Source organism: Fusarium pseudograminearum, chromosome 4, assembly GCF_000303195.2.
Source record: "Fusarium pseudograminearum CS3096 chromosome 4, whole genome shotgun sequence".
In the NCBI taxonomy this organism is placed as follows: domain Eukaryota; kingdom Fungi; phylum Ascomycota; class Sordariomycetes; order Hypocreales; family Nectriaceae; genus Fusarium; species Fusarium pseudograminearum.
In genome coordinates, this window is record NC_031954.1 from 7,540,762 (window position 1) to 7,567,018 (window position 26,257).

The window sequence follows — 26,257 nt, forward strand, 5'->3', positions numbered from 1 at the left end:
CGTGTGTTGTCTTCGTGTTACACCATGAGGGGTATGGTACATCGAAATGCAGTCATAAACTTTACCTACCATTGATGCTACTGCTCACCCAATAGTATGACCCATGAACAAGGTTGTGAATATCCCTCAAGCTTTACAAGGAAGAGATTACCATCATTCACCCACGGACACTTGTATTGGTTGGGTACCAGACCCGAGGAGTATCATTCACATGATTATCCCCAGTCGAGTTGTTAAATCCGGGATATCGGAACCTTGAGCATATCTACCAACCTCCACCCGGTTTACGGGAATAAGAGAGACCCGACGAAGCTTTCGGCGATCATTATCCTCGTGCCACGCTGTCAAGAATCACAGGATCATTCAGTGACACGCCTTACAAGTCATGTCGTATTAAAGGCGTGTTTCGGATCGGTTGCAACGCTACTCTCGGCATCTCCACATCGGTTATGTTATGATTCGGGTTCGGAGAGGATGATCAGTAAACAAATATCAATACGAATGATACAATAGTTTATCGAGTATTTAAGCTTGACTACTGGTTTGTTTATCAGGGAATTGGCCGGATATAAGCTGGCGTATCACCACATGCAAGTGATAAATGGGTCTGCTGCTGTTCCAGGAAGTGCAATCCCACCCCATAATACTACTATCTCCAATTTTCATGACGATATAATCAAGATGTCTTCTTACGCTGAATCCTGGCTGAAGGACAGCTGCACTTTAACAAAGTTCCCAAGCACAATATTCACTCTCACAGTTCGAAGAGGGTGTCGGCGGGGTTCGCCCCATTCTTAGGGGTATAGCAGAAGAGATGAGAGCCTAGTACAATGGGCTTGGTTCAGCTCTCGCCACTCTGTCCTCTCCAGTTCCGGATACTCGGGTGAATGTCACGGAAGGAGATGTGTCTGGGATCAAATATCATATCTACAAGTCTCAAGGTGAGACCAAGACGTTGCCTATCCGTGTCTTCTATCACTCAGGCGGCTTGGTAGTTGGACATTTAGATGCTGAGGACAGCTTCTGTCGAACCGTGGCATTGAGAGCTGGTGTAATCATGGTGAGCGTTGGTTACAGACTTTCTCCTGAACATAAGGCCCCGGCCCATGTCGAGGGTGGTACTGAAAGAGTGGAAATATACGCCCGCCCGGTGCCACTGCTGCTGGTTAACTTTGTCATTATATTCTGGAATTACTTACCTGCGATTATAAGATCCTTTTCAATAAAATTAAAATGATAGATAGCGCAGCGTTGTTTCAAGCAAAGTTCGTTCATTGACACGGGGGGAGACCGTGGTGGTTTAACATGATACATTGTTACGAGGAGAGATGTTGATAGTGATGGTGATGGAGGAAAATGGCAATGCTGTGTTGAAAGACCAGCAAGACGATTTGGATCATATTCACATGATTTAATATTCTTAGCTAAGATACGGTCTCCATACAGGAAGGAACCTACAGGTATCTGATAGCTGGCAGGTGGCAGGCGCCTGCAGCAGGTGCCGCGTCCACCAGAACAAAACTGAACAGAGCTATGATGTTATATAAGCATCAGAAGTCGAGTCGAAACCATTGGGAGAAGCGTTGATATTTTGTTTTCTTGGCTAAATTCATGACTATGAGCCTACCATACGTCATGCTATTCTGTCTATCAGCACTTTAGGCCTCCCGCTCTACTTGCAAGAGATTCCGGTCGACGGATTAATAATTGCCATCTTCACAAAATCAGAGTAGTTCCAATAATCTCCCTGAGTTCCCTCACCGTCCACGGGCACGTTACCAAAAAACTTCCAAGTCCAGTAGGCACTTCCTCGAGTGTACTTGGACCATGCCTTGAGACCAGCGTTGAGGTTGATTGCGCGACTGGAAAAATTATTATCGCTAGTAGCCTGAATAGACCATTCTCCGACAAAGACCGGAAATTTTGGCTCAACAGTTACAGCAGAAGACTTGGCGTCGGTACAGATCAAGTCGGGCAAGTTTTGCGAAGTAGCTGGACGACCGGCAAAGTAGTAATGATGAACATCAAAAACAATGTTCGTGTTGGCAGCAAAGTTCTTGGCCCAAAAGTCAACTGGCCGGAAACCACCTTGGAGCATAATAGGTATCTTGGGATTGATCTTCTGAACCCGTGATACGACTCCTTGGAAATACCTGAGAACCCAAGCAGCTCCTTCCCCGGACAAAGCCTCAGGTGTTCCAAACTTGGTAATATCTCGATTGTCGACAGGTTCGTTTATTGGTGCTAGGGTAAAGCCTTGAGGAACATCTGACTCTTGGATGAACTTGATGGCAGCGTTGACGGCCTTGTATGAATAATCAAGGGCAGTCTGGTTCTGGAACCAGCCATAATTGCCTTCTTTCTCACCAAGACCCATACCGTTGAGACCTCCCGGGAGAGAGTGGATATCGAGAATAACGTGAATGCCATGCTTCTTGATGGCATAGTCGGAGATGACTCTGAGAAAGCGGGCTTGATTACCACTATAGAGTTGAGAGCCTGGGACAGTAACCCATGCATTGTATCCAGTAGGAATTCGGATGACGTTTATCCCAGCCTTGGCCATGGCATCGATGTCCTTGGTGGTGATGAAAGAGCTGTATCGTTGCTCTAAAATTGGACCACATTGTGAACCCAACTTTGCGCAGAAATCCCATTCATCAGGTGTGCCAGGTGCATACTGATTCCACCACTTGGGATCAATGACGGCTTCTTGATGTAACCAGCCGCCGATATTGACTCCATTGGCTTTGAATGTTTTCCAGTTGAGGTAGGTGGAGGGTGGGAGAGCATTGACTAAGCCACAAAAGACTGTAAGAAGTGTAGAGGGAGTGCCAAGCTTCATGTTGGGTGTTGGGGCGTAGAGGTTCGCGAAATCAGAAGTTGATAGGCATTTAAGGACTGTGTTTGCTCTAGTTTAATATCTTGAGGGGGGATATTCCACCATTTTAATCTGTTCGCTGACCCCCGTGTCGAGATCTTTCTTCCCCATGGGGTAGGTGGTGATGAACCCTGGGCCGGGTTTGCATGTCCACATCCCGATGTCAAATGGGCTGCCAATCCGACTCGATGAATGCCGAAGCCAAGAGAGCTAGCTCCGGCTTTGGTACGCTTTAACTGGCCGCACTGGTTATGACCCCTGTTTCGTCTGGATACTCGGCCTCTTTGGGCTAAGCTGTTGATTCCCGGTCTAGTCTTCAGGCTGGGTATTTGAATCAACACAATTAGAACGCATCGTTGAGCACAGTTGCCCCTCCACCCGACTCACTAATACGAGAATAGCGCATCCCATACTGGATAGACTTTTTCTCTATCGTTTCTAGGAACCATCATTGTCAGTCGCTCAGTGTCGGTCACCTTCCGTGGCGGCTTACCTATATCTGTCGGGAGCACAATAGCTCCACAGTCATGGAGTGCAACGAGGGCATCCTTGACCCAGGTGCGGCAACTAAAAGTCTCTCCAGTTCTTCCGGAAGGGCTGCCATTTGCTGGAACACTCCTTATAGCATGTTCCACGAGATCAGGACTTCTGATGTCTGATACTTTCATCATAGCAATCAGAGTCATGGAATCTGCTGGGTCAACGAATTTTGCATCATATCGCCAAGGCCCGTCGCGATTTGAGGCATGGTGAACGGTGGAATTTCCTTGGCCATCTGTAACATAGATTCCCCAGTGCTTCGAAAGTCAACAGATGCAAGATTTCAAGGGAACATTGGTGTAATTACGTATTCTCCCTTGTTCGGGCGTGAATCGAGAGAGATGTAAAGTGACATTGTGTTGACAGTTCCATTGAGAGACGGCATGGTAGATAGATGAGAAAGAATGAAGAAGTATAAATCACTTATAGTCTGACGTGGAAAGGCGTCCTGAAGAAGGTAATTGTAATTATGGCTTGGGTTCAACTCATGCCCCGCCTCGGTGTCTCCGTTTCAAACTAATGTGAACGCGCGCGGCTATGTTAGCGCGATGTAAAGAGTGTTGTTGGTAGTGTCTTGTTTCCTAAAATAAAGTGTAGTCCAAGATCCCTGTTTTTCTGGTACGCACGTGACCTAGCAGGCAACAACATCCTCTCATTCTTATGACATGGTAAAAAAGATCGCCAACTGCTACTGAGTGCCCATGCAAGCAGCCCAAAATATGGCCAGTGAAGATGACCCGGTGGAACGGGCATTAGAAGCGATCCAGAATTCGAATCTTCACCATCCCGACAACCGACTTCTCGAATGTTTTCTCGAAGACTCAGTTGATCCTGAAGCGACCGCTCGATACATCTTGTCAACATGTCCCGCAGAACAGAGCATCATTGATTTTTCATCACTTCTTTCTGACTGGAAGACTCTAGTTTCCTCGTGTAAGCAACTTTCTTTACCTGCCTCCTCAGTATCATTCTGATGGCCAGTGGGCAGTTGGAATATGGCAACCACAATCGCCCGAGAAAGACATTATCTCCAAGGTGAAGGCAAGAGATGGCGATAAATGCATGATTACCGACCTACAAAGTTCGTTCTTTGATCCATTGATTGTTGCACCTATTCCTCAAATCCGGAATTCATTGAGCAAGGTAACTAGCAATATGGTTACCGGCCTGCCTGAACAATCATTGACGTTTACTATTTTAGTCTCAAATAGAGATACTCAAGATTTTTATTGGTTCACATTATCATGAGTTAATAATCAATCGTAGCCAGCCCGATGGTCCACAGAACTACATGCTCGTCCGTCGCTCTGCTGCGATAGCATTTTCTCAAGGCCATTTCAAATTCAAGTTCTCAAAAGATCCAAATGTAAGCCACTGTTTACCTCCATATGCCGAAACACCTTGAAACATATGCCTGACTTGATTACAGTATCATGTTTGGCAAGTCTGGATTGGTGGCCCGGGTAGACCATCAGTCCTAGACAATGTGCCAATGACCACAAGGGGCGCGTTTAAGAACCATTCAGACTCCGAAATTCCGTTTCCGGATAAATCCTTACTAAAAGCATTCTCAAGATTTACGAACGCCATTCGTTGGTATCACATCTCTGTAGAGATTGCTCTACAACAACAGAAGCCCCCACCAGTCAGCACCGCGCTTACTCCATCGTTCTGTCATCGCCTCTCGGAATACGGCGCCGTGTTGTTTTCTGCGTTCTGTCGTTTGATGCCGTCCCCACTCAGAGCACAGATTTACCGTGGGCTGTGGTTTCTTGGGGCACGTCTATACGGGCCGTCATGCAGCTTCAATGTGCAGCGGCTCCCCTTTGGGATGTATCTCAAGACGAAACGCCAAGAACATCAAAGCTTAGCAAGCGAGTACGGTGCCTTGCAGTATCTGCGGAGACTTACACATATACCCGTCCCACGACCATTGGATCTCGTTTGCGGTTCAGACATATCTTACATGTTGACAACTCGGCTCCCTGGGCATCCTGTTGGTCTTTGTCTAGACTCTATGAGCGACGCTGGGGTAGATGCGTTTAACAATGAACTAAAACAATATCTGAGCGAGCTTCGAGCACTACCGAAACCAGTTGGTATAAAGCACGCAATCTGCAACGCTGTTGGGGGACCTTTGTATGACTACCGCATGATTGCAGGTCAAGATTATGACAAAGATCGAGGAGACCACATTCAACCATTCGCGACTGAGGAGGACTTCAACAATAAGCTCCAGACCCCAGCGCTTCCCGGTGTTTGTCACAAATCAGGGCACCAGATTGTCTTGACACATGCGGATATAAACATGAGAAATATCTTGTACCATAACGGGAGAATCTCTGGCATCATAGACAAGGAAAATGCTGGCTGGTTCCCTGATTACTGGGAGTACACAAAGGCTCTCTATGTCACAAAGGTCAACAGGCGGTGGCTGAGCATGATGGATCGGGTATTTGCAACCTTTGGGGATTTTAGGGAGGATTATGTTACGGAGCGTAAGCTATGGGATTATTGTATGTAGCAGTATGTCCCACTGCACGTAACAAGGCTATAGCGGGAAATTCTAGGCTGCATAAAGAACACCATCTTGCATGTTGTTATCCTATATCCTACTATCATTCACCCAAATTTGAGTCAACGTAACTATGGCCCAAGTCATGGATGGGCATTTAACCACTGCGATTCCTCATTTCCTGGGCCTGTCTCTCTCGGGACGCCGCCTCCCTTTCAATCTCTTCTTTTCGCCTCAATTCCATCAGCTCCTTGCGTTCTTGTTGCGCCGTCTTTCCATTACCATTCAGCATATCGATCCCTGTTTTCCCTGCAGCCTCTTCTAAAATTACCCTGACATGTTCTTGATGCTTATTTGTCTTGTCGTCTGGATTTTTAATCCAAAGGGAATGTAGAGCAGCAACGTGAAGGGGCGTGTTGTGCTCCATGTTCATCAAATTGGCGTCGGCTCCTTGTTCCAGCAAAAAGGAAATCACGTCCACATTACTTCTTGCAGCTACTGCCAGATGTAAAGGTGAGTTTCCCTCCTTGTCAGTGTCCGTGACACTGGCGCCATGGGCAAGTAGAATACTCATAGCTCTCGGAGATACGATAGGGTAGGTGACCAGGATGTGTAGCGGCGTCTTTTCCATATCATTTCTGATGCTTGCGTCAGCACCGTGTTTGCAAAGCAATTCAAAAACATCAGTATAGCTTTCGTATCGCTGAGCAGGGTGTTGTACAGCATAATGCAATGGCATGTTTCCTGTACAGTCCCGGTTGTTGATTGCGTGAGGGTCGATGTCTAACAATAGGCCGGCGGTGTCGATAATGTCTTTAATCTTGTGTTCTTGTTGTGCCGTTGACTGAATGTAGGGCTGTTCTTGAGCCATATAGTTGCGAGTCAACCAATGTAATGGATTGCTACCACTACTGTCTCGAAATGATATCATGTCTGCAATCTCAACTACACTACCTCGACAGTCGATGAAAGTCCGTATGCCAGCGATGTTGGCATGGAAGGATGCCATGGAAATCGCACTCATGTTGGAAACGGGACCAAGGCCAAAGTCCCACGTCACACAAAAAGGATCTCCCGCGATCTTTGCATGAACATCAGCGCCGCCTTCGATAAGTTTCTTGATCAATTCTGGGCCTGCCCATCGTGCAGCCAATGTCAGAACAGTTTCAGGTGTACCCGTATGATTCCACAAAGGTACAATGACATCGGAAGCAGAAGCACCCCGATCTAACAACATGTTCATGACGGTCTCGGCTTTCTGGGTCGACGGTTGCCGGTCGAAAGGTTCTCCAGACATGGTTGCATAGATGTCAGCAGCTGCCAAAATGGCGGTGCAGCCATAGGAATCACGCTCGTTGATATCAGCATAAGCTGGCTGATTGTCGAGCAAGAATTGTACCATCTCTATATCAGCTCTTCGTGCGGCCTCATTGAGCAGGGTGAATCCGAGTTCTTTATAGCTGACAAATCCAGGTGCTACAGTAATTGTTTCCTGATGAGACAGAAGGATTCGGAGTGCTCCAAGGCTTCCGTTATCGACTGTGGCGTAGAAGGGAGAGTAGTACGCGAGAGATTCCTCAGACTCATTTCCGGCCGCTTGAGGGTCAATGGCGAGGTACCGCTCCAGAGATGTAACGTCGTCACGACGAATTATCTCCAAAAGAAGGCGACGGTCCCAGGTTTCGTACAATTTTGTACCATCTTGACATGTCAATGTGATTGGCACATTAAGAATATATTCGTTATCATCCGTACTTGGGGGGCAGCTGAATGCCTCGTATGTCGATTCCGATGAGCATTGAGGAGAAGACATGACTGAAGATAACGAAGCCAGAAGAAGTGAGAAGACAAATTCGAAAGGTATCAAAGACTTGATAAATATTTTCCTTTCGTATTATTCTGGGGCGTGACGTTTAGTAGTCAGTCGATACCAACACCCGGAGTGACTCTTCGCCGGCCTTCCAATTTCGCTAATATGCAGTTCCGTAACATCTGTTGGTTGTTGTTTCGACATGTTGGTTGTTTGATGTGGATTTGGAGTCCACAGCTCCATAAAGCTAGCAAGGGTCCTGACCAGGTATACTAATCGTGAATGGATTATGACCCGCAGCCATGGCATGGCTGTTGCTTCTTACCTACTCAGTGCATAGTGTATACTCTGTACTTGTGCCTCAATTTTGTAGACAACCCAGGTGCGTTTGTAGACTGGGGCTTTGGGCGTGCAAGGTAAGCAGTATAATGGTTCCATGTCATAGAGCGGTCTCTTTCTTGTGATTCTCGCCTTATCAAAAAAACGTAATGGGGGTGACGCAGTGATTAATGAGGACACCATTATCGACTCATACTATATATTATTAAATCTAGGAATTTGTTTCTCTGACCGTATTAATTTCTTTTACTAAACGTCTGCTCTCTCCCACTCGCCATGACTCGTCCCTGGTCCAACAGGTGGCTCTTCCACTGCTTCTCGTTTCTGTATACGTCGATTACTTCATGTTATAAATAACCGGCAACCTCTGTCCCATATCTTTCTAAGTAGAGCTTCCAAACTGTACCAGTTGAGCTGAAAAATGAATCTTACAACCCAAGCCATGTCATGATAAAATCTGGATAGTGGGCGGGAAGAATGATAAAAGACGTTTTTAGTGAATCTCAGGAGCAATTCCAACTGCTCTGAGAATACCAACAATAAGGCTGTAGCCACAAAAGCCACAGCAGATGTTTTGATCATACTTTGCAAAGTTTGACCACTGGGCGCATCGCTCATGCTGAACACGCCCGTACCAAAGCTCAGTGGTAGGAATATGACCGTGACATAAGTAAATCGCTTAATGTTATCTTCTCGTCGCCGATCCATCTCATTGCTCATCCTCTCAAGTTCTATTGTCAACATCTCTTTGAATTGGGAGATGTTTGCATGTGTATGCCGAAGGGCTTGAACACTGTGATTGTTCTGGATGAGCATCTTTGAGATGATAGTGCGGTATCGGATCTCATCATTGAAAGTCCAACGAGGAGGCTCATTATGACGTTCGTGTTCCCTGCCCATCCATAGTTCGATCTTTGCCAAGTTCTCGACCAAGTCTTGTTCAACTATTTGCAATATGTGTTGGTATAATTGGCATCGTTGGCTGACTTTGTGGAATGAATATATGCGTCCAGGCTCCGCATTTGTTGCCCGCAGCAGTCCCTCGGTATATAATGTAACGCTGGGCCTTTCTTCTTTTGTCAGAAGTTTCCAAACATTAGATTTGGTATAGTCCAGAATCTTGAAAGAATTCTTGCGCATCTCATCTACCATCCTCTGAAATAACAGAAGCTCGAGGATTCTGCGTTGCCTCCAAGGTTCCTTGTTATCCTCCAAAGCGTCGACATCTAATGTTGTAAAGTCTATGTCTCCCTTCTCTCTTCGATTCCGAAGCATGTTCGTCACAATGCTTTCAACATTGGGTGTGTTCAGTTCGGTCTTTGGGTCACTCTCTAGGAAGTAAACTGTCCAGTATCGGTCAAAAAGGTCACCGTCAAATCGACAGCCCATGGCTACTTTAGCCAACACCATACCATCAAGTCGTTTGCTCGTCGAAGACGTATCGATGACAAAATCGTGCGGATGTCTCAGATAGCCCCCCCAACATAGCGAGTAAAAGGAAAGATGAAATTCAGTTGTCCATCGATTCTTCTCCAGTGTTGCATATTCAAAGAAAGACTTATCGTAGGAAATGTGCTTGGAGAAGAAATTCAGCATGGCCTCCGACTCTTCTCGAATTTGTGGATACGGTCTTTGTTGTTCTGGACGTGGAGCAAATGCAGCATAAAATCTCTTCTTTGAGGTATTGGTCAGTCGTCTCTGCTTAATCAAGCTCGTGAGGAAATCCCAATCGTTCGCAACTTTACATAAGTCTTCGAGTCGCGGTGGTATTTTCTTCCTGGCTTTCGATCGAGGAACGTTGACCGCAACTCCTCTCAAATTTGAACTGATGGGCCTGTAATCTACCCCAGAAGGCTTAATGCGCCTTTGAAATGCTTCCTCGAGATCTCCGACGCCGATTCCATCATCATCATAGTCTTTGAAAAAGTCTGGCAAAGTATAAAGCCACTCATCTGAAAGCTGGACAATGTTCGTCTGGTTCACAGGGCTGTTCCACGGGAAGCTAGATTTCATAGGCTGAGACCTGATCTCGCTCGTGGCATATCGATCAGATTGATTTTCAATAAGTCCTCTCAAGGAGATCCAAAATTCTGGATCAAGGGTCGACATGGGCGATGATTGAGGCTCTCCGCTCATATCTGCAATCGTTAGCTCGTCTGGAGGCTGGGCATACTTCCAAAGAATGTAGGGGATTTCAAAGGTCCAACCCCAATACTTGTCTCTCTTCCATTCATCCGTGTAGATTGTTGGCTCATTATCAAAATCTAATTGCCCTGAGAACAAACCGTTGGGCCAGACACTGTTGATAAGGACGGATGCAGCACGCCCATGCATCTCCTTCGGCGACAGAGAATTAATTGGCTTGCCTTTTTGAGCCATAATCATGGATAAAGCGAAGCGGAGTGGTTCATCCCAGGTTGTGTCGTCGTTCTCCTCGTGAAGCCGCTGACAATCCACAAGGTTTTTCCATACGTCGAGTTTGTTGGACCAAACGTCCTTAGCCGTTGCAGAAGTTGCTCCAGGCTTATCAAAAAGGCCAGAGTCCATAGAATGAAACAATGTCGCGTCCTTATTGCGAAAAAGAAACCGGATGTGACTGGGACTTCGAGATACGGATAGCATCCTCTTCTTTGAGATTGGGTTTTCAACCGTAAAACGGGTCAGTATTTGACTTCGAACGATGCTAGACGAATAGTATCTCCTAACCGGGCTTTTCTTTGAATGTGCTTCGCCGATATTTTGATCGGCCATGCGAGTGACAAAGAGATTATCCTTGAGGCCCAAGGCTTCAGCAGCCTTGATAGCAAGCCATATTAGAACATGGTCAGTAAAGTAAAACTGATGGATGGGTGCTTTTATGTTTCGTGGAAACGCATAATAACCAAGCTTGTTCTTTGTGTCAAGATCCCGGATCCAAGCCTTGATGGCCTCCCCAGCAGTTACGGGGACGTTGCATGCCTCTCCGATGGCGTGGCAGAATTCGTTTGACTTGTCGTATCCGTAAAAGTCACCGGCCTTGATTAGATGGAACGGGACATCAACCAGGGAGTCGGGGAAATATGGGCTCTTTTCCCAACCAGCGATCTCTTTACCATTGACCCAGGTATGTAGACAAGTGATATTGTCAGCAAGATCTCTATATTCTCTTCCAAAGATCCATTTCAAATGACCGTTAAGGACCTTGCGAATGCGTCGCACCATAGAACATGTATAGCACCTCTGTACATCCGCACATGTTCCCTCACTGTGTAGTGGCAAGGATTCGAAATGCTTTAGTGCTAGAAGTAGTAATTGGAAGCAATAGCTGGATGATGTCAGAAACTTCTCAAGTAGTCAAGTAATTGCAAACTCACAAACTCGCAGCAGTTGCAACACGATGATTGTCTACATCTCCACATGTCAAGGCAATAGCTGGGTGGTCCGTTTCATCGCTTGTATCAGTATATACTGGAATGCTGCAGACTGATAGTATGTGTTCCAAGTTACGGCTCAAGAGGCGGTTAAGGTGAGGAAGCCCGGTGAAGCAAGGGTTGTCAGGAATCGGTTGGTCAGGAAGTCTCCATGGTATAGAAATATGGACTGTGTTTGTGGGCGATTTGATGGATTTGTCATTGATCAATTCCAAAGAGTAGACGAATGTTATCGTGGCGGTTACAGTACTTTCAGGCCAGACCATGCAATGGGCCTGGCTCTCATCTTCCACGTCCTCATTTTCTCCACTGTACAGGAAGTCTTCTACAAAAGATATGGCGGACTTGCCCATGTACGCAGAGATAAACAGAGCAACATGTTTGCTATTCTCTTCCTTTTCATGCCATCGCTTGATATGATGCAACCCAGGCGATGAGAGTTCAGTGTTGTAACAATCGTCATTCTCCTCAGCCTTATTGAATACGTTGTCGCGATCGGCAAACTCCAGCTGACGAATGAGGAAATTGGTCTTCAATCCCATCGGAGGCTTCGCACCGTCGAAGAGAAATGTCTGATAGACAACGCCTTTAGAAATACAGTACTGGATTTCGAACTTTCCACTGTTTCCACCAACAGTAAAGACAGGCCATCGACTATCGATGAACGTTGCGGATGCACTGTCAACACCATTGCCTAGCCATGCTAGATCAGGGTAGAAACCGATATTGTGGTCCGGGTCATTGGCCGTGGATAGAAACGTAGTGATTCGATCAACGACTTCGTAAGGCTGGGGGATAGATGGGTGATCCACACAGTAGCCAACTTTCTCGCCACGAAAATGCTGGCTTATTCGCAAGAGGCGCCCTGAGGGACTCACTGTAGCAGTAGTTCCATTGTCGCCGAAGGAATAGGTGCAACTCCTGTTTGGCGTTTCCATGGTGGTTGGGAGACAAAGCTTTGGAAGTACAATATCGAAATGGAGTTGAAGGTGAAGACGCTAAAGGATACAGTATAAGTTTACCAAGTCAGTTGATCTGACCGACTTAACCGCAAGCTGTTGCTCCCTCCCCCCTCCCGGTGCAACAACAGGCAATGATCTGACCAACTATTTTCAACCGCATATAGGGAAATCAATTTCTGATTGGAGCTCAATGTGCAAAACTGGTGCCAAGACATGCGAGTTTCAGCTCCAGATGCATGTCGACCTAGTCTATCACGAAAAAGAAGCAACCACGCCCCATAAGCACAGCCTCTTCTCTCGTAAGCTACAGTCGGTGACTAAATTTCATGGCGCGATTCTTCAAAATTGTCTTAAACCGACATTCTGTTAAGTTTTCTCAGATAAATTCCAGTGAGAAGATTCGTGATCCGCGCCGAAACACTATACTCCAAACCCGTATCTTGGTAACTGGGAAGGGCGAAACCCAAGCAAGGGCCATGTCGTCTACTTTGCACCAATGGCTGAGGCCCTTGTCAGATCAGGCTCGCTTATGCTGTCTGATCTACAAAATGAGAATTTCCTAACCCGAGGATTTCCGCACAGTCTCAGATCTTACCCTGTAAGCTAGACGGCCCAAAAGCGACATGAAACGACAAACCTATGAAGATGGATCCATACTGTACGAAGTACGTAGGTAGACTCAATTTCTAGTCTTTTTCTAGTCTCTAAGAGCGTCATATTCTACCCACGTCACCTGCTAAGCATATTTCCTATAAAGACGTTGATTCTCAAGTTGCAGTGTTTAATTTCCAGTCCCCGTATCGTTCTGACGAAAGTTGGAAATAACCAGAGTCAAATGATAATAACAGTCATAAGTTTGTAAAAATCGAGGTGCTTCTAAAGTTCTAGGCTTTATTGACTGTTAACGAGCGTCTTCAAATTTGAGTACCAGGACGCCAGGTTCCAAGCTTCCTCCACTACCTACTAATTAAAGGCATCCATGATCCTCTTCACCCATTCATCATACTGGGGTGGATTATCAACATTCCATACGCCCCACAATAGCTTCTTATGCGTACCTCGAGGCCCAATCTTCCGGAGCAGATTTTTGACAGCAGCCGATGGTGGATGCCGGTTGACCTGCAAATGCCAAGTTTTATGCTGCGGGCTCTTGCTGACGACTGATCCGGCGTCGATACGAAAGTTGCCTGCTGGATCTTGCCATACCTCTCCCATCTTCCCTTTGGTGAGTTTCTGTTGCAATGCACGTCAATTAGACGGCCCGTTCCTCATAATGATGTCCTCCATCATGTTCTTCGAAATAAGAATATCTCGGTCGAGGTCAGGAATGCTCTCATCTTCTGAATCGTCATTATCACTCGGTGGCTCACTTGGTCCGCCAGGCCCCCCAGTATATGGAGTACGCTGGGGGTCTGGAGAAGTGGACGCCGGTGTGGATGAACATTGAGGACTTTTAGAGGAGCTTGAAAACTAGGAGAGCAATACATTGCGTAATAGACAAGTAAGAATGTAACATTTCCTAAGAAGAAATATCCGTTACGTGGTAGTTGGAGAAGTAAGGTAACACCTAACTATCTTGTACCATCACGAGCTAAGATCGACAACAAGTGTGTTTCCTGTGGCTGTACTACCACAAGCCAGAGTCAGCTTTGTAGTAATAGAGCCAATTGGGTTCCTATCAGTCCGCCACACCGGTTGCGATATGAGAAATGACACAACAGTATTCGTTCAGCCATGCAATTAAGTTTACGGCTGCAGCCTGCTTTTCTAATCGCCACAGTAGCTTGACTTTCCCCCTCTTCTTGAATGCATAACGGATAGTTGGAAAACCCTTCTTTACTCCCTCTTTTACTTTTCTCAAGCTGTTTCACACCACGGTTGTCCTTGACGAGACACATTATGCATCTCAACCATACCGCAGCCCTCCAAGATTTCTGGGGCTTCAAATGCGCCCGCGGTAGCAAATTTTATATTTGCGAAAATTCTTGGGCCGAATTCTTTGGATGCTGTACGAGCGACCCTTGTGCCGATGGAATTGGGGTATGCCCGCCCGACAATGTCAAGGCTCTCACGTTTGACGCTGAAAAAGCATCAGAAATGCCCTGGCAAGACTGTTTGACATCATCCACCAGTATGTTCCAAGTTTGCCCGTACGTTGATCCACCATTTATGGGATGTTGTGCCTCTCCTGCATGTGAAGAGCGCTGTGGTGCCGTTCGCTTCTCAGGGTTATCTCAGAACAAACAGAATCGACGCAATCTTCTATACCCAAAAGACCTAAATCTGACAGAACACTCACCCTCAAAGGTCATCTTGGAGCCAATTTCAACGCTGCCACCTTCTCCATTTGCCATTTCATATCATCACAAAACCTTCAGTCGGAACACTGCGTTGATAGGACCCGGGGCTATGGCGGCTATTTGCATTGCTGTACTCTTTGCTGTTGTTATATGCCTTGGTATTATTGCGAGATATTTGTAATTCTCCCCAGGAGTGGTTTGCGCCTCTAAACTGACATTTCTTAAGTAAACGTTCATCGGTCAAGTCAATGCATAAGAATCCTACGTATCTTCCAATCATCAGTCAAGCAGCCGTCGACAAAATTGAGAGCCCCAACGCCGCTAGTATCCAGACAGTCAACGACAGTGATAGTCCACATCTGGCATCAGATTGCAGGCCAATTAATGTTACGCAGTCAAAGATGACTTTTTTTATCGGGTGGGCGTGGGATATTGTGTTGACATTGATTCCAATTTGTTTCATAGGTATGATATACTCTCTCAAACTATGTCAAGTTTGCTATACTATGATCGCGCTAACAGAATCGGCAGCTTTGGCGATAGCCGTCGTTGGCCTAGACGGCCAAAAGAAATCAGACTATGGACAACACGTACTTGAGTTAACCCGTCTCGGCCCTTCTCTGTACCCAATCTTATTTGCTGCTGTCGCGGGTCGATTCTATAGGAACCTCGCTCGTTGGCGCCTGGAACAACCAGGAGGTGTCAGCCTTGCTATTCTGGAGCAAGTATTTGGTAGTCAAAGCTTTGCCACGGCTTTAGAACGTGTTTTCGTCGTCCACACTCATGTGTTCCTCGGTATCCTCATCCTTTCCACCTGGGCACTGTCGCCGTTAGGTGGGCAGAGTTCGTCAAGAATCCTATCGTTTGGAGATAGAACAGAAGTGTCAAATGGCACTATAAGTTATTTGCACCCGGCTTATCAAATCACGAGCTACATCAGCCGAAACTCCTACTTAACAACGAGGGCCAGTATCGCAGCATTATATTCATCAAGTCTTCTTTCGTCACTGCAGCAAAAGCGATCGCCGAGAGATCTATGGGACCTACCAAAAATCCCCCAGTGGAAATCAGACAAGAAAGTCGGGGAGATATACCTAGTTGATAATGAGGCCCTTCGGAATGGCAGAGATGATTATGCATCCCTGATAGGCATCAAACTACGTGGTTTGGACTTTGACGAAGGGTTGACACAATACAACTTTACTGTGCAAACCTCATACATCGATCTTCAATGCTTGCTGGAGAATGATGATGTTTTGGATCCCTCTCGCTTATTCAATGAAGCGACTATGGCACCCTCAACAGACCTAGTGGATTTCAGGGTTCACGCAGATATCAAGAGCTCACTTCCTTGGAAGGAGTGGAAGGGTCTTGCTGACCCCCCTCCTCTCCAACTATTCTACATCGTCAAGTGGGAATGGATGGGCAATAATGGTTACTATGAAAGTGCATGGTCAGCCATTAATTGCACTATGCAATCAATTTGGATCGACACACAATTTCGGTGTGGCCCCCGCCCATCAGCAAAAAGTTGCTATGCTTACCAGCAACGAAGGGTCAAAGATAAACTCTCACCAAACCGTCTTCCAAGACTGATGACTAAAAACCATGGCGCCTTGAGGCAAGCAATCTCGGTTTGGCCAGAGGCGTCCAGTGATTGGACTAGCAGCAAACCGTCAGCTACAGAGAATTACATCATGGGTGAGATGCACCCTTATGCCGGGCAGGGCTTTAGAAACTGGACAGAGATGGATCGTGAGATGTTCCCCGCGGAAATTTCCAGGCGAATGACGACGGCTTTCAATACCTTCTGGGACGCTACGCTGAACCCTACCGGACATACCAACATAACATTTAAAAATCTTGATGACAACAGTACGGCGTTTGAGGACGAGTTCAATGCTCAACCATTTATGAACACAACGGTTGGAACGATGACGGCTGAGCGCGAGGTATATCGTGCGAACCAATTATGGCTGGCAATTCTACTCACTATAACCCTGTTCTTGCAGATACTTGCAATTTTGGGGCTCGTACTTGAAGTGCTGATAGTGGGACCAGATGTTCTTGGATACGCGAGCTCATTAACGCGGGATAACCCTTACGTGCGTCTTCCAACAACCGGGTCAAGTCTTGGTGGTCCCGAAAGAGCAAGAGCCTTGCGGGATCTTCGATTACAACTCACAGATGTATGCCCTGACGACGAGATTGGATATCTTGCTATTTGTGCTATTCCAACCAAGGTAGTCGATCAGGTCACGGAGCAAGGTTCCGCAGAGCAAGTTGATCGAGATAGCGTTTCTGGACAAGCACTGTCGAGAAAGCTAGATTCTAAGAGACTTTATAGATAATTTTTCTTATTGTTTAATCGACAAGTAGTTTTGGAGTTCTTTGCTAAAATCATATATCTCTTGGATGTGTAGACTTTTCTGACCCTCCGTCGTCTTGTGATAGTATTAATAAGTTGCAATAGTCGCTTTGGCATCTTTTGGCTGAACTTCCACACTTCCACTGTCTGCACAATCGATACCATTTCCAGAACTGGCATCTTCATTCGCCGCAAGACGCATTTCCAAATCGGGATGCTTTGCCTTCCACCTGTTCATGTACCAAACACCACCCATCAGAATCGCCCACATGGTAAACTCAAAGACAGTTGCCGCGGGATAACCGTGAGGAAATTTGGGTGCCTCAACCGTTGGGAACGTAAAAAGAGGAATCCAAATCTGGTTGCAGAATCCCAGCGTCATCATGGAAGAGATGATAAGTCCTCGTTCTCCATAATTCTCTTTCAGAGTTGAGTTGACCCATGAATAGAGAATGGGCGACGCCATGCCTGAAAAGCCACCAAAGTAAAAGGCAGCGAATTTGAGGCCATCGGGTACAGTCCAGATAGACAAGACAATGCAGGCGAAAAAGACGAAAGAGGCTTGGAAGGTCCAGAGACCACGAAGACTGAGACAGCCAGCGAGTGTCGTGCCGAGCCAAGAAGAAATGGCGCGTAGGAGATCGATGAATGTGGGAAGAATGTTGACCAACTCGATTGAGTAGCCAGTGCTTCGTAACCAAAGCGCCATGTAGCCGGTCTGCCGAGGTGTAATTAGTTTATAGCTCCAAAATAAAATGAAAAATATAGCAAACTGTACTTACCCAGTAGTGGGCCTGGCATAAGAAGATGTAGCACGAGACACAGATCCACCACATAGGTCGACTCAAAGTGTACTTGAATGTCTTCCAAGTGATACCCTCTTTCTCAACAGTGGGGATACGCTTCAGTGCAAGCGCATGCTCTTGCTCTGTCATGTACCATCTCCTAGGTGATGTTGGCAGTCCAGGCCAGACAACAAATCCAACGAAAGCTATAGGCAGAGTAATGATACCCTGCACGATGAAGAGCCATCGCCAGCCTGCACGTCCAAAGACGCCGTCGAGATTTCGGTAGGCAGCTGCTTGGAGGTAGCCTGAGAACATGGAGCCTAGGGAGTTACCCATGAACCAGACACCTGCTCTCTTGAAGAGTTCTTCGTTCTTGAACCAGGAACCAACTGTGATGATATAATATTAGACGATGGTCAATCATTGGGATTTATGTGAGACTTACGAATAAGATGTGTGCCTCCAAATGAGCTTGCTTCGAGAAATCCTGTCAAAGCTCTAAGAATGTAGAGATGCCAACTGTGTTTAATTTCGGACTGGCAAAAGGCAATTATGGCCCAAATGATTTGAAGGGAGGGGAGTAAGAATGGTGCCCTGAAATGGTCAGCGAATTATTATTTTATGCAATATTATTTTACTTACAGTTTTCCCTTGGTTTGCAACGTCATGAGGGGGATCTGACCCATAACATATGCCGTGTTGTCTACGTTCTGTAAGTTTGGGGTCATCGGGTTGGATGGTGGGGACTTACAAGCCACGACATAGTAGTTAAGCTGATTTCCATAGGCATGGAGATCCTCTTTCATACCAGAGACGTAGGCATTGGTGATGTTTTGCTGGCCGAGGAACTGAAACAAATAGTTAGCGTCCAGTTATAGCAAAGACTGTGTTTATCGGAGTGACGAACGCGACAAAAGACTGGTTGATGTTAGTAAAGTGTAAAGACTGGCAAGATGATATGCGACTCACAGCTTAATGATCCAAATATCAGGATAGCTAGATCAAGCTTTCGAAGTAGCTTTCTCTCTTCCTTTGGGTAGTGAGATGCTGTTGCGATGTTAGTCAAGGGAGGCACGTGACTGAGGTTTCCGCAGACATACGATACCAGTTGAAGACGGAGATAACAACTGCCCCGACCTTGTTCTTCTTGACACTTGTGACTATGCCCATCTTGAAACGACCAACACCTGTGCAGGGCGTGTTATGGTAAGTCGATCAGGCGATGCTATGTTGGAAGAGAAGGGATCGGCCAATTAGTTGAGTTTTATATAGAACATTTATTCCAACGTCCAATGCCACTAATGGGATCATTCCAAGCTAAAAGTATGGCGAGCTTGACTCATAGACTATGTGTCCGCAGTTAGTTCATTACGACAATCATCCTCATCTCGATGCTGCGGTCTTTAATCTAGGAACCGGGTGGCCAAGACTAACCACACCAAGGTAACAATGCGCCCTCCATAAGATCATCGCGCGGGTACAGTTCTACAAACGGGTGTCTGTTGCAACGCTAGATGCGTTACTAGACAACATTTGATATGTGTGGTTTCATTTATAGAAAACGCCATTGATTATCAGATGGCGACATCTGCCCCACTTGTGATATATCAACCATGTAAGCCACTGAGAGGCACATTTACATGGGAATTGCGGGGAATATCATCCTCAGCAATCTATTGCGACATTCTTATATACCGTCACGTAAATATGGTAATCGTTTTCCGGATTACTAACTGAACCAGAGACGGATGGATGCAACCGCTCTGCGGGGTCGGAGACAGAATGAGTACTGTGTCTGCATCGAGAAGCATGATGTTGTATATAAATGCGTGGAAAAGCGGCACTTTACTGATGAAAATATGAAAATAGTCAAACATCATTGAGTTTCTTGATTCATACTCAACATTTTACACAATGCCATCAGCAACTCAGCTTTACCAATACAACCACGTCCCTGAGACAAAAGCAAATCTCGATTGGGCAGACTGTAAGCTATAGCAACCCCTGTATTTACTTGGCGTAATCAGTCCCTAACCTTAGCATCATAAAAGTGCCAACAATCGACCTTTCTCTCTACGGAACAGAGAGTGGAAACGCTGAGCTTGCCCAAACCCTCATCGAGGCCATCCGCACCAAGGGCTTCTTTTATGTTACCAACTATGGCATCTCCCAAGAGGAAGTCGACACACAGTTCTCCCTAGGCCAACAGTTCTATGAGCTACCTTTGGAGGAAAAGACCAAGTACCAGCCAGATCTAGATGCTGGCGACTATAACGGGTACAGGCCTGCTGGTAGACGCGTTCTTAGCGGGGGTATCAAGGACAAGACTGAGGTTTGGAACATGGCCAGTAAGTAAACCACGAATAATAACGGTAGGGCTATTAAGCTAATACCTTGCAGCCAATGATGGTCGCATCACTCAACCTCTTCCTGCTCTCCTAGAAGAGAAAAAGACTTTGATTGAAAACTTCTCCAAAGACTTGCACGACAAGGTCCTCGACCCACTTCTGCATCTGATTGCTATCGCTCTTGAGCTACCAGCCGACTTCTTTACCAGGCTCCACCAATGGAACGTCCATGATGAGTCTCACCTTCGATACATGAAGTATTCCAAGTTCAGCCCTGAGGAACGGGAGAAGCTAAGTGATGGTCTCTGGTCATTGGGTCACACTGACCTCGGCACTATCACTCTTCTCTTCCGTCAACCAGTAGCAGCACTACAAATCAAGGACCACAAGACTGGTGAATGGAAATGGGCCAAGCCTCTTGATGGTAGCTTGACTGTCAACACATGCGATGCATTGAGTTTCTTGACAGGAGGCTACATCAAGTCAACTGTGCACCGAGTAAGTATCCCAACTCGTGACTGTGCCAATGGGGTTACTTGCTAACCAGAATGACTTGACAGGTTTCAGCGCCGCCTAAAGATCAGGAGCATGTTGACCGCCTTGGACTTTTGTACTTTGCTCGCCCACAGAATGATCTTGTTTTGAAGACAATCGATTCCCCTGTATTGAAGCGTGCTGGATTTACGCAGAACGAGTTTGAGGCAGGAAACCATAAAGTTCCCACCATGGGCGAGTTTACTACCCTGAAGCAAACTTGGCAACAGCGAAAGGGCAAGGTTTACAAGGAGGAAGATGGAGCTGAGATTCTACCAGGATTCCAGGGTAAGTACCATGCGTAGATACACATATATCTTGATAGATATTGAAGTTTATAAGTGTTGATGAATACTTAACAGTGACGGTCCATGAGTATTGATGAGTTCATGTAGATATCATCATTCAAAAATACCCTTACTTAGAACCCCTGTCGCGATAAGCCAATTCTCATTTCTATTGGCTGGTATTCGAGAGAGGGGCTACTGAATGCTGATTGGTCATCGGAATATCGTCCGGAAGGCTGCCTTATGAGACCAAACCCGCAGAGCCATAGAGTCAAGCGTTGAAGCGCAAGTACAGTGCCGTGGATGGCGAAAATAGTGTCCATCGTAGATTTGTCGACATCCTTCGGTCTCACCCAGCTCAAGATGTCAATGATATCCTGAATCGCCTTGGCTTCCTTGAGCGATATTGTTCCGTGCCATTGCTGAACTATCAGAAGCGAACAAAGATAGCGATGAGGAGGATGACGATGAAGACGACTTTTTTAACAGCACAGACTCAATACAGAAATGCTGAGTCTGGGATTCTTATTTATAAATCATTTTTCGCAATTGCTAGATTATGTTTCTTGGTGGTTTCCATACGCGTCAAAATGCCGCCTTGACTGAGCTGTTTTCAACACTTCCCATTCCACTAGCCTATCAGTGACAGGACACATATGGTTGCAAACGGAAGTTCAGGGTAATAATGGTAGCGTGCAGCCAGGTCTTCTCAATACGGCTTGAGAAACAATAAATCACTCCACTATCACGTGCAGCGTGATATGTCTTTACAGACATGCCACACCGGCTATGAGACGTCATAATTTGATGGAATGTGTTGGTCGTGCATGATCAAGGTTTAGTGGCTCGCAAGCCAAGCACCAAAGAAGCCGGGCGGGCTGTCCCTTGCAGCTATAAAAAGGGGGCTAGAGAAGGTCGTGAATGGCCTGTCACTCTGATAAGACACTAACTACCGAGACAATACATTTGTGATCTTACAACCACTGCGCCAAAACTCTATAACTGCTCTCTACTGTACCTTGAGCTGACACTAGCTCATTGTCTCCAACAAACACTCAAAAACTTTCAATATCAATTCGAGACCATATGGGGCCACTCTACAAAAAAGCACTTGTCATTGGGGCCACATCTGGTATCGGCGCGGCCTTGGCGTCTAAACTTGTTGCAAATGGTACCAAGGTTGTCGTTGTCGGACGTCGATGGAAGCGTCTGCAAGAATTTGTCAAGACCCACGGCTCAGATGTCTCAAGTGCTATCACCTTTGACATAACAAACCTATCCGGTATCAAGGGCTTTGCAACAGATGTTATCAAATCAAATCCCGATCTCGACTGTGTCATAATATGCTCTGGTGTACAGCGCGGCTTCGACTTCACTCAGCCAGACACAGTCGATCTGTCACTACTTGGAGTAGAACTCACAACAAATTATACTGCAGCTGTTCATCTTACAGCAGCATTTTTGCCTCATCTTAAGAAAGAACCTCATGGAAACCTGGTGTACATCAATGCTGGCTTGGGCCTTATCCCAGCCATGAGCCGGACACCAAACTACAATGCTTCGAAAGCTGCACTCCACGCATTCGTCATGGATATACGGTACCAGTTACGCGACGACGGGAGTCCTTTGCATATCGTGGAGGTGTTCCCGCCCGCGGTACAAACCGAGCTGCATAACGAAGAGCATCAACCAGATATCGTCAATGGAAATGAAATAGGCATGCCATTAGAAGACTTTATTGACAAGATGTATGATGAGTTGGTCGAGGGAAGTGATCAATTCGCTGTTGGCTTTGGAACGGAACTCTTTAAAGAAGGGGGTTGGGAATTTCAGCGAGGGAAGATGTGTGATGAAGTGAGGGGCTTATTGAATGTCGCGTTAGAGGATTATCTACGAAGGTGATGGAGTATTTGACTTATCGAGATATAATAAGAAATTATTAATGTATAAACCAGTACTCTAAGTGGAAGTATATAAAATTGATGAGAAACGAAGGTAAAGTCATAGTAGCTGTCGAAACGATAATAGGAACCTCAGAGGGAATGAGCCATGTTGGTAATGCTGTCGTCTCGATTTCATACCCTCCAATGAATTGTGATGCTAGGTAAGCTTTCTCAACAGTCGTAAGCTCGTTGAGTTTTAGAACCTCGAAACTATTTGTGCCAGTCTCTACAAGGAAACATCTCATTTGATGGCTTCCATCCTGTATATCTACAAGAAGCGGTGTGCTTCGGGCCGTATTGACCCACTGAACCCTCATGCCAGCCATATAACCCGCACCACATCAACTTGTGCACACCTTGAACTCATTTCAATCTATATCCTTCATCATGGTCAACAAGGAAATTCAAGAAAAACTCCAGGCTTTTGTTGCCGAGCGAGACTGGGCGCAATTCCATACACCCGAAAACCTCGCCAAGAGCGTCTCCATCGAAGCCGCCGAGCTCCTCGAGTGCTTCCAGTGGGGGGCAGAACCCGATCCAAAACGGGTGCAGGAGGAGCTAGCAGACGTCTTGACCTATTGTCTACTCCTTGCTGACAAGATGGGTCTCGATCCGGATAAGATCGTTTTGGATAAGCTTGAGATTACAAAGAAGAAATACCCTGTTGATAAGGCCAAGGGTAGCAGCAAGAAGTATAACCAGCTTGATGATGGTAAAGCTTGATTTCTGTATTGGTTTTGCAAGACGGGAGGCGGGGAACAGGGTTATTGTGTCTTGAACAATGGAGGGAGGGCGCCGCGTTCAGGATGAGACATTTATGTCCCGCTCGCAAAGAGCAGCAGAGCCAAGTCCACAACCAGCAACCACCGGGAACGTTTAACCGTGTCTAAGTGTCGAATATACGTGGAAAGGATGTTTAAGAGGCACCAGGACTCGTGTGCCGGAAGAGGAGGGTTGATCCTGGGGATCCAATCGCCAAGTTGTATCGATGAGCCTTGTTTTTGGCAAGGGCATTGGGGTCGGCTGGTCCACAACAACTACATTCTGCTCAGCAAATGGTTAGGAGAATAAAATGTCAAGCTATTGATCCTATGCTGGAGGATTCTTGAAGGCATCGCCTCTAGAAAGAAAGAACTTGGCGAAAGTTGTGGCAAAGATTTACAGTGAAACTTAGTTCATTATCTACACAGAAGTCGAAAGCGCTCCCATCTTAACTGTCGAGCACGGCGCATCATATACTGAGGGTTTTACAAAGTCAACCCTAGTCTGGGAATCCTTGCCCAGTTCAATTAATGTCGCACGATCCTGGTCGAACTCAGGCCACCCGAGTTTCGCAAGACCAGACCAAGGGTCATCGCTGAAAGAAAACCATGCGTGCTGCATTATCTTGGTTAGCTCTTCTTGGTCTTCCGACGGCGCAATCCCGCTGACATCGAGAGATGCGCCAAAGATCATATGCAGATCCACACCGTGGTAAGCGCCGCTCGAAGGGAATAGCCTTGTGTTGTTCCAGTCTGCCATGTAGCGGTATGCCCATGAAGGTACATGGTGGGCCTTTCGTGCTTTGGCCTGGTAAGAAACAGGGCAAGTGAAGGATTCGAGAAGGAAGGATTTGACCTGGGTGTCGGTAGGTGTAACTCCATTTCCATACGCAGGAATGCGATAGTAACCATCTTCATTGTTGTTATGGCCAAAAAGGATAGGAATCTTTGCAAAACTTCCAGCCTCGGTTAGGCTGACATAGTCCGAAAAGACAATCTCTCCATCGGGTTTAGGATAGAATGGAGGGATAGATCGAAGAACACTCGAGCTGGAGGCAGGTTTTATAGCAGCAGCCGCTTTCTTGATATCCTCCCAGTGGACCTTGCGCATACAAGCCATCGCGTCGCTGCTACCGTCACAGCCAACTCCAGATACAACCGTCTCCCAATTCTTCTCCTGGACGGCAGCATAATTGACGGGAAAACTAAACGCATTTCCAGATGGAGCAATTATGCCGTTGACAATTGGATCCTTCGTGTAGGCATAGGTCCAGTAGTTAACAGCCACGCCCCCGGATGACTGACCGGCGATAGTGATTTTTGAAGGATTTCCGCCGAAGTTCCAAATGTTATCGCGAATCCACTCAACAGCAGCACGCTGGTCACGCAGACCTAGGTTCTGATCACCGCCCGCTAAACCAGGGAATCCAAAGATGTTGATGCGGTAGTTGACGGTAACAACAATAATATCCTCGGCATCAGCAAAGTACTTGCCGTTATAAAAAGGACTGTTGGTATTTCCAATGGCAAATCCTGTATTGTTAGGTTAGTCCGGCTCTACATAAAAGATAGGCTAGTGACCTACGACCACCATAGAAAAACACCAACACAGGTTTGTTAGCCTTTGCAGAACTGGGTGTGACCTTTGACCAAATGTTAAGGGTAAGGCAATCTTCACTCTGCAGAGTCCCAGAGGCGCTGGCAAAGTAAGCAATGATGCGCTGGGCCTGGGGTGTCGTGTCAGGATAATCGACCTTCTTGCTAGGCGAGAGAGGGCAGTCATAGCCAAACTTTATCGCCTCAAAGGGAGTCTTAGAATATGATTTGATGCGCTGTGGAGGCGCGAACCTCAAGTCATTGATAGGAGGCTTGGCATAGGGTATGCCTAGATACTCAACGACACACGATGAGTTGTCTGTCGTGTGTCCTGTAATAGGTCCATTGGATGTGTTGACGGTCATGTACTGGGAAGGATTGCACTTTGGTGCTGCAGAAGCGAAAGTTGCCCAGAGGGTAAGCACAGGCGTCCAATTCGCTAAGTACATCTTGTAGTTTGGACTGTCCTAAGGGTAATAGAAGCCAGTCAGTGTCGCGCGTCGTGCTAGAGGATCCCCAAATTTAATCCCTCCAGACTGGAAAATAGCTGCGCCAAGTCTGAATGCCTATTTGTTACAATCCAACAAGTTATCCCGCACGTAAGGTAGATACCCCCACTTTTCCTTCCTAATTAATAATCACCTACCCTATAAAGGTTAAATGTATACTATTTAACTTATATATTACTAAGTATATATATAATATATATAATAAGTAAGTATTACAGTTAAATAAGTATTATACTTTTTTATATATTTTTTATTAATTATATAATAAGATTTTTATAATTTATTTAATTAATTAAAATTACTTAATATAGTTAATAAGTAAATAGATTAAATAAGTAAATAGATTAAAATTCTTAATTTTCTTTA

General features: G+C 46.1%; 11 protein-coding genes across 11 annotated transcripts, besides 2 other annotated features; 5 read left to right on the top strand and 6 right to left on the bottom strand.

Moving 5' to 3' along the window:
• Window positions 1–1,672: 1,672 nt before the first annotated feature.
• Window positions 1,673–2,845, bottom strand: FPSE_06779 (uncharacterized protein; the record flags this gene model as incomplete). The annotated part of the gene is made up of 1 exon (XM_009259897.1): window positions 1,673–2,845. The coding sequence occupies one exon, from the start codon at window positions 2,843–2,845 to the stop codon at window positions 1,673–1,675; it is 1,173 nt and encodes a 390-aa protein (XP_009258172.1).
• A 379-nt stretch (window positions 2,846–3,224) lies between these two features.
• Window positions 3,225–3,806, bottom strand: FPSE_06778 (uncharacterized protein; the record flags this gene model as incomplete). The annotated part of the gene is made up of 3 exons (XM_009259896.1): window positions 3,225–3,319; window positions 3,375–3,678; window positions 3,729–3,806. The coding sequence occupies 3 exons, from the start codon at window positions 3,804–3,806 to the stop codon at window positions 3,225–3,227; spliced, it is 477 nt and encodes a 158-aa protein (XP_009258171.1).
• A 906-nt stretch (window positions 3,807–4,712) lies between these two features.
• Window positions 4,713–5,991, top strand: FPSE_06777 (uncharacterized protein; the record flags this gene model as incomplete). The annotated part of the gene is made up of 3 exons (XM_009259895.1): window positions 4,713–4,787; window positions 4,851–5,937; window positions 5,972–5,991. The coding sequence occupies 3 exons, from the start codon at window positions 4,713–4,715 to the stop codon at window positions 5,989–5,991; spliced, it is 1,182 nt and encodes a 393-aa protein (XP_009258170.1).
• A 102-nt stretch (window positions 5,992–6,093) lies between these two features.
• Window positions 6,094–7,749, bottom strand: FPSE_06776 (uncharacterized protein; the record flags this gene model as incomplete). The annotated part of the gene is made up of 1 exon (XM_009259894.1): window positions 6,094–7,749. One exon carries the CDS (start codon window positions 7,747–7,749, stop codon window positions 6,094–6,096), a length of 1,656 nt encoding a protein of 551 aa, XP_009258169.1.
• A 585-nt stretch (window positions 7,750–8,334) lies between these two features.
• On the bottom strand, window positions 8,335–12,433 carry FPSE_06775 (uncharacterized protein; the record flags this gene model as incomplete). The annotated part of the gene is made up of 4 exons (XM_009259893.1): window positions 8,335–8,409; window positions 8,518–11,389; window positions 11,439–12,337; window positions 12,374–12,433. 4 exons carry the CDS (start codon window positions 12,431–12,433, stop codon window positions 8,335–8,337), a joined length of 3,906 nt encoding a protein of 1,301 aa, XP_009258168.1.
• Window positions 12,434–15,158: 2,725 nt separating this feature from the next.
• Window positions 15,159–17,108, top strand: FPSE_06774 (uncharacterized protein; the record flags this gene model as incomplete). Its single annotated transcript, XM_009259892.1, has 2 exons — window positions 15,159–15,222; window positions 15,280–17,108. The coding sequence occupies 2 exons, from the start codon at window positions 15,159–15,161 to the stop codon at window positions 17,106–17,108; spliced, it is 1,893 nt and encodes a 630-aa protein (XP_009258167.1).
• A 105-nt stretch (window positions 17,109–17,213) lies between these two features.
• Window positions 17,214–19,083, bottom strand: FPSE_06773 (uncharacterized protein; the record flags this gene model as incomplete). The annotated part of the gene is made up of 8 exons (XM_009259891.1): window positions 17,214–17,843; window positions 17,908–18,302; window positions 18,359–18,507; window positions 18,556–18,616; window positions 18,665–18,761; window positions 18,821–18,831; window positions 18,883–18,960; window positions 19,014–19,083. The coding sequence occupies 8 exons, from the start codon at window positions 19,081–19,083 to the stop codon at window positions 17,214–17,216; spliced, it is 1,491 nt and encodes a 496-aa protein (XP_009258166.1).
• A 744-nt stretch (window positions 19,084–19,827) lies between these two features.
• Window positions 19,828–21,100, top strand: FPSE_06772 (uncharacterized protein; the record flags this gene model as incomplete). The annotated part of the gene is made up of 4 exons (XM_009259890.1): window positions 19,828–19,900; window positions 19,965–20,261; window positions 20,314–20,759; window positions 20,822–21,100. The coding sequence occupies 4 exons, from the start codon at window positions 19,828–19,830 to the stop codon at window positions 21,098–21,100; spliced, it is 1,095 nt and encodes a 364-aa protein (XP_009258165.1).
• A 1,068-nt stretch (window positions 21,101–22,168) lies between these two features.
• Window positions 22,169–22,984, top strand: FPSE_06771 (uncharacterized protein; the record flags this gene model as incomplete). Its single annotated transcript, XM_009259889.1, has 1 exon — window positions 22,169–22,984. One exon carries the CDS (start codon window positions 22,169–22,171, stop codon window positions 22,982–22,984), a length of 816 nt encoding a protein of 271 aa, XP_009258164.1.
• A 428-nt stretch (window positions 22,985–23,412) lies between these two features.
• Window positions 23,413–23,748, top strand: FPSE_06770 (uncharacterized protein; the record flags this gene model as incomplete). Its single annotated transcript, XM_009259888.1, has 1 exon — window positions 23,413–23,748. The coding sequence occupies one exon, from the start codon at window positions 23,413–23,415 to the stop codon at window positions 23,746–23,748; it is 336 nt and encodes a 111-aa protein (XP_009258163.1).
• Window positions 23,749–24,207: 459 nt separating this feature from the next.
• On the bottom strand, window positions 24,208–25,831 carry FPSE_06769 (uncharacterized protein; the record flags this gene model as incomplete). The annotated part of the gene is made up of 2 exons (XM_009259887.1): window positions 24,208–25,319; window positions 25,372–25,831. 2 exons carry the CDS (start codon window positions 25,829–25,831, stop codon window positions 24,208–24,210), a joined length of 1,572 nt encoding a protein of 523 aa, XP_009258162.1.
• Window positions 25,832–26,038: 207 nt separating this feature from the next.
• Window positions 26,039–26,140: a repeat region.
• Window positions 26,141–26,239: a microsatellite.
• Window positions 26,240–26,257: the final 18 nt, after the last annotated feature.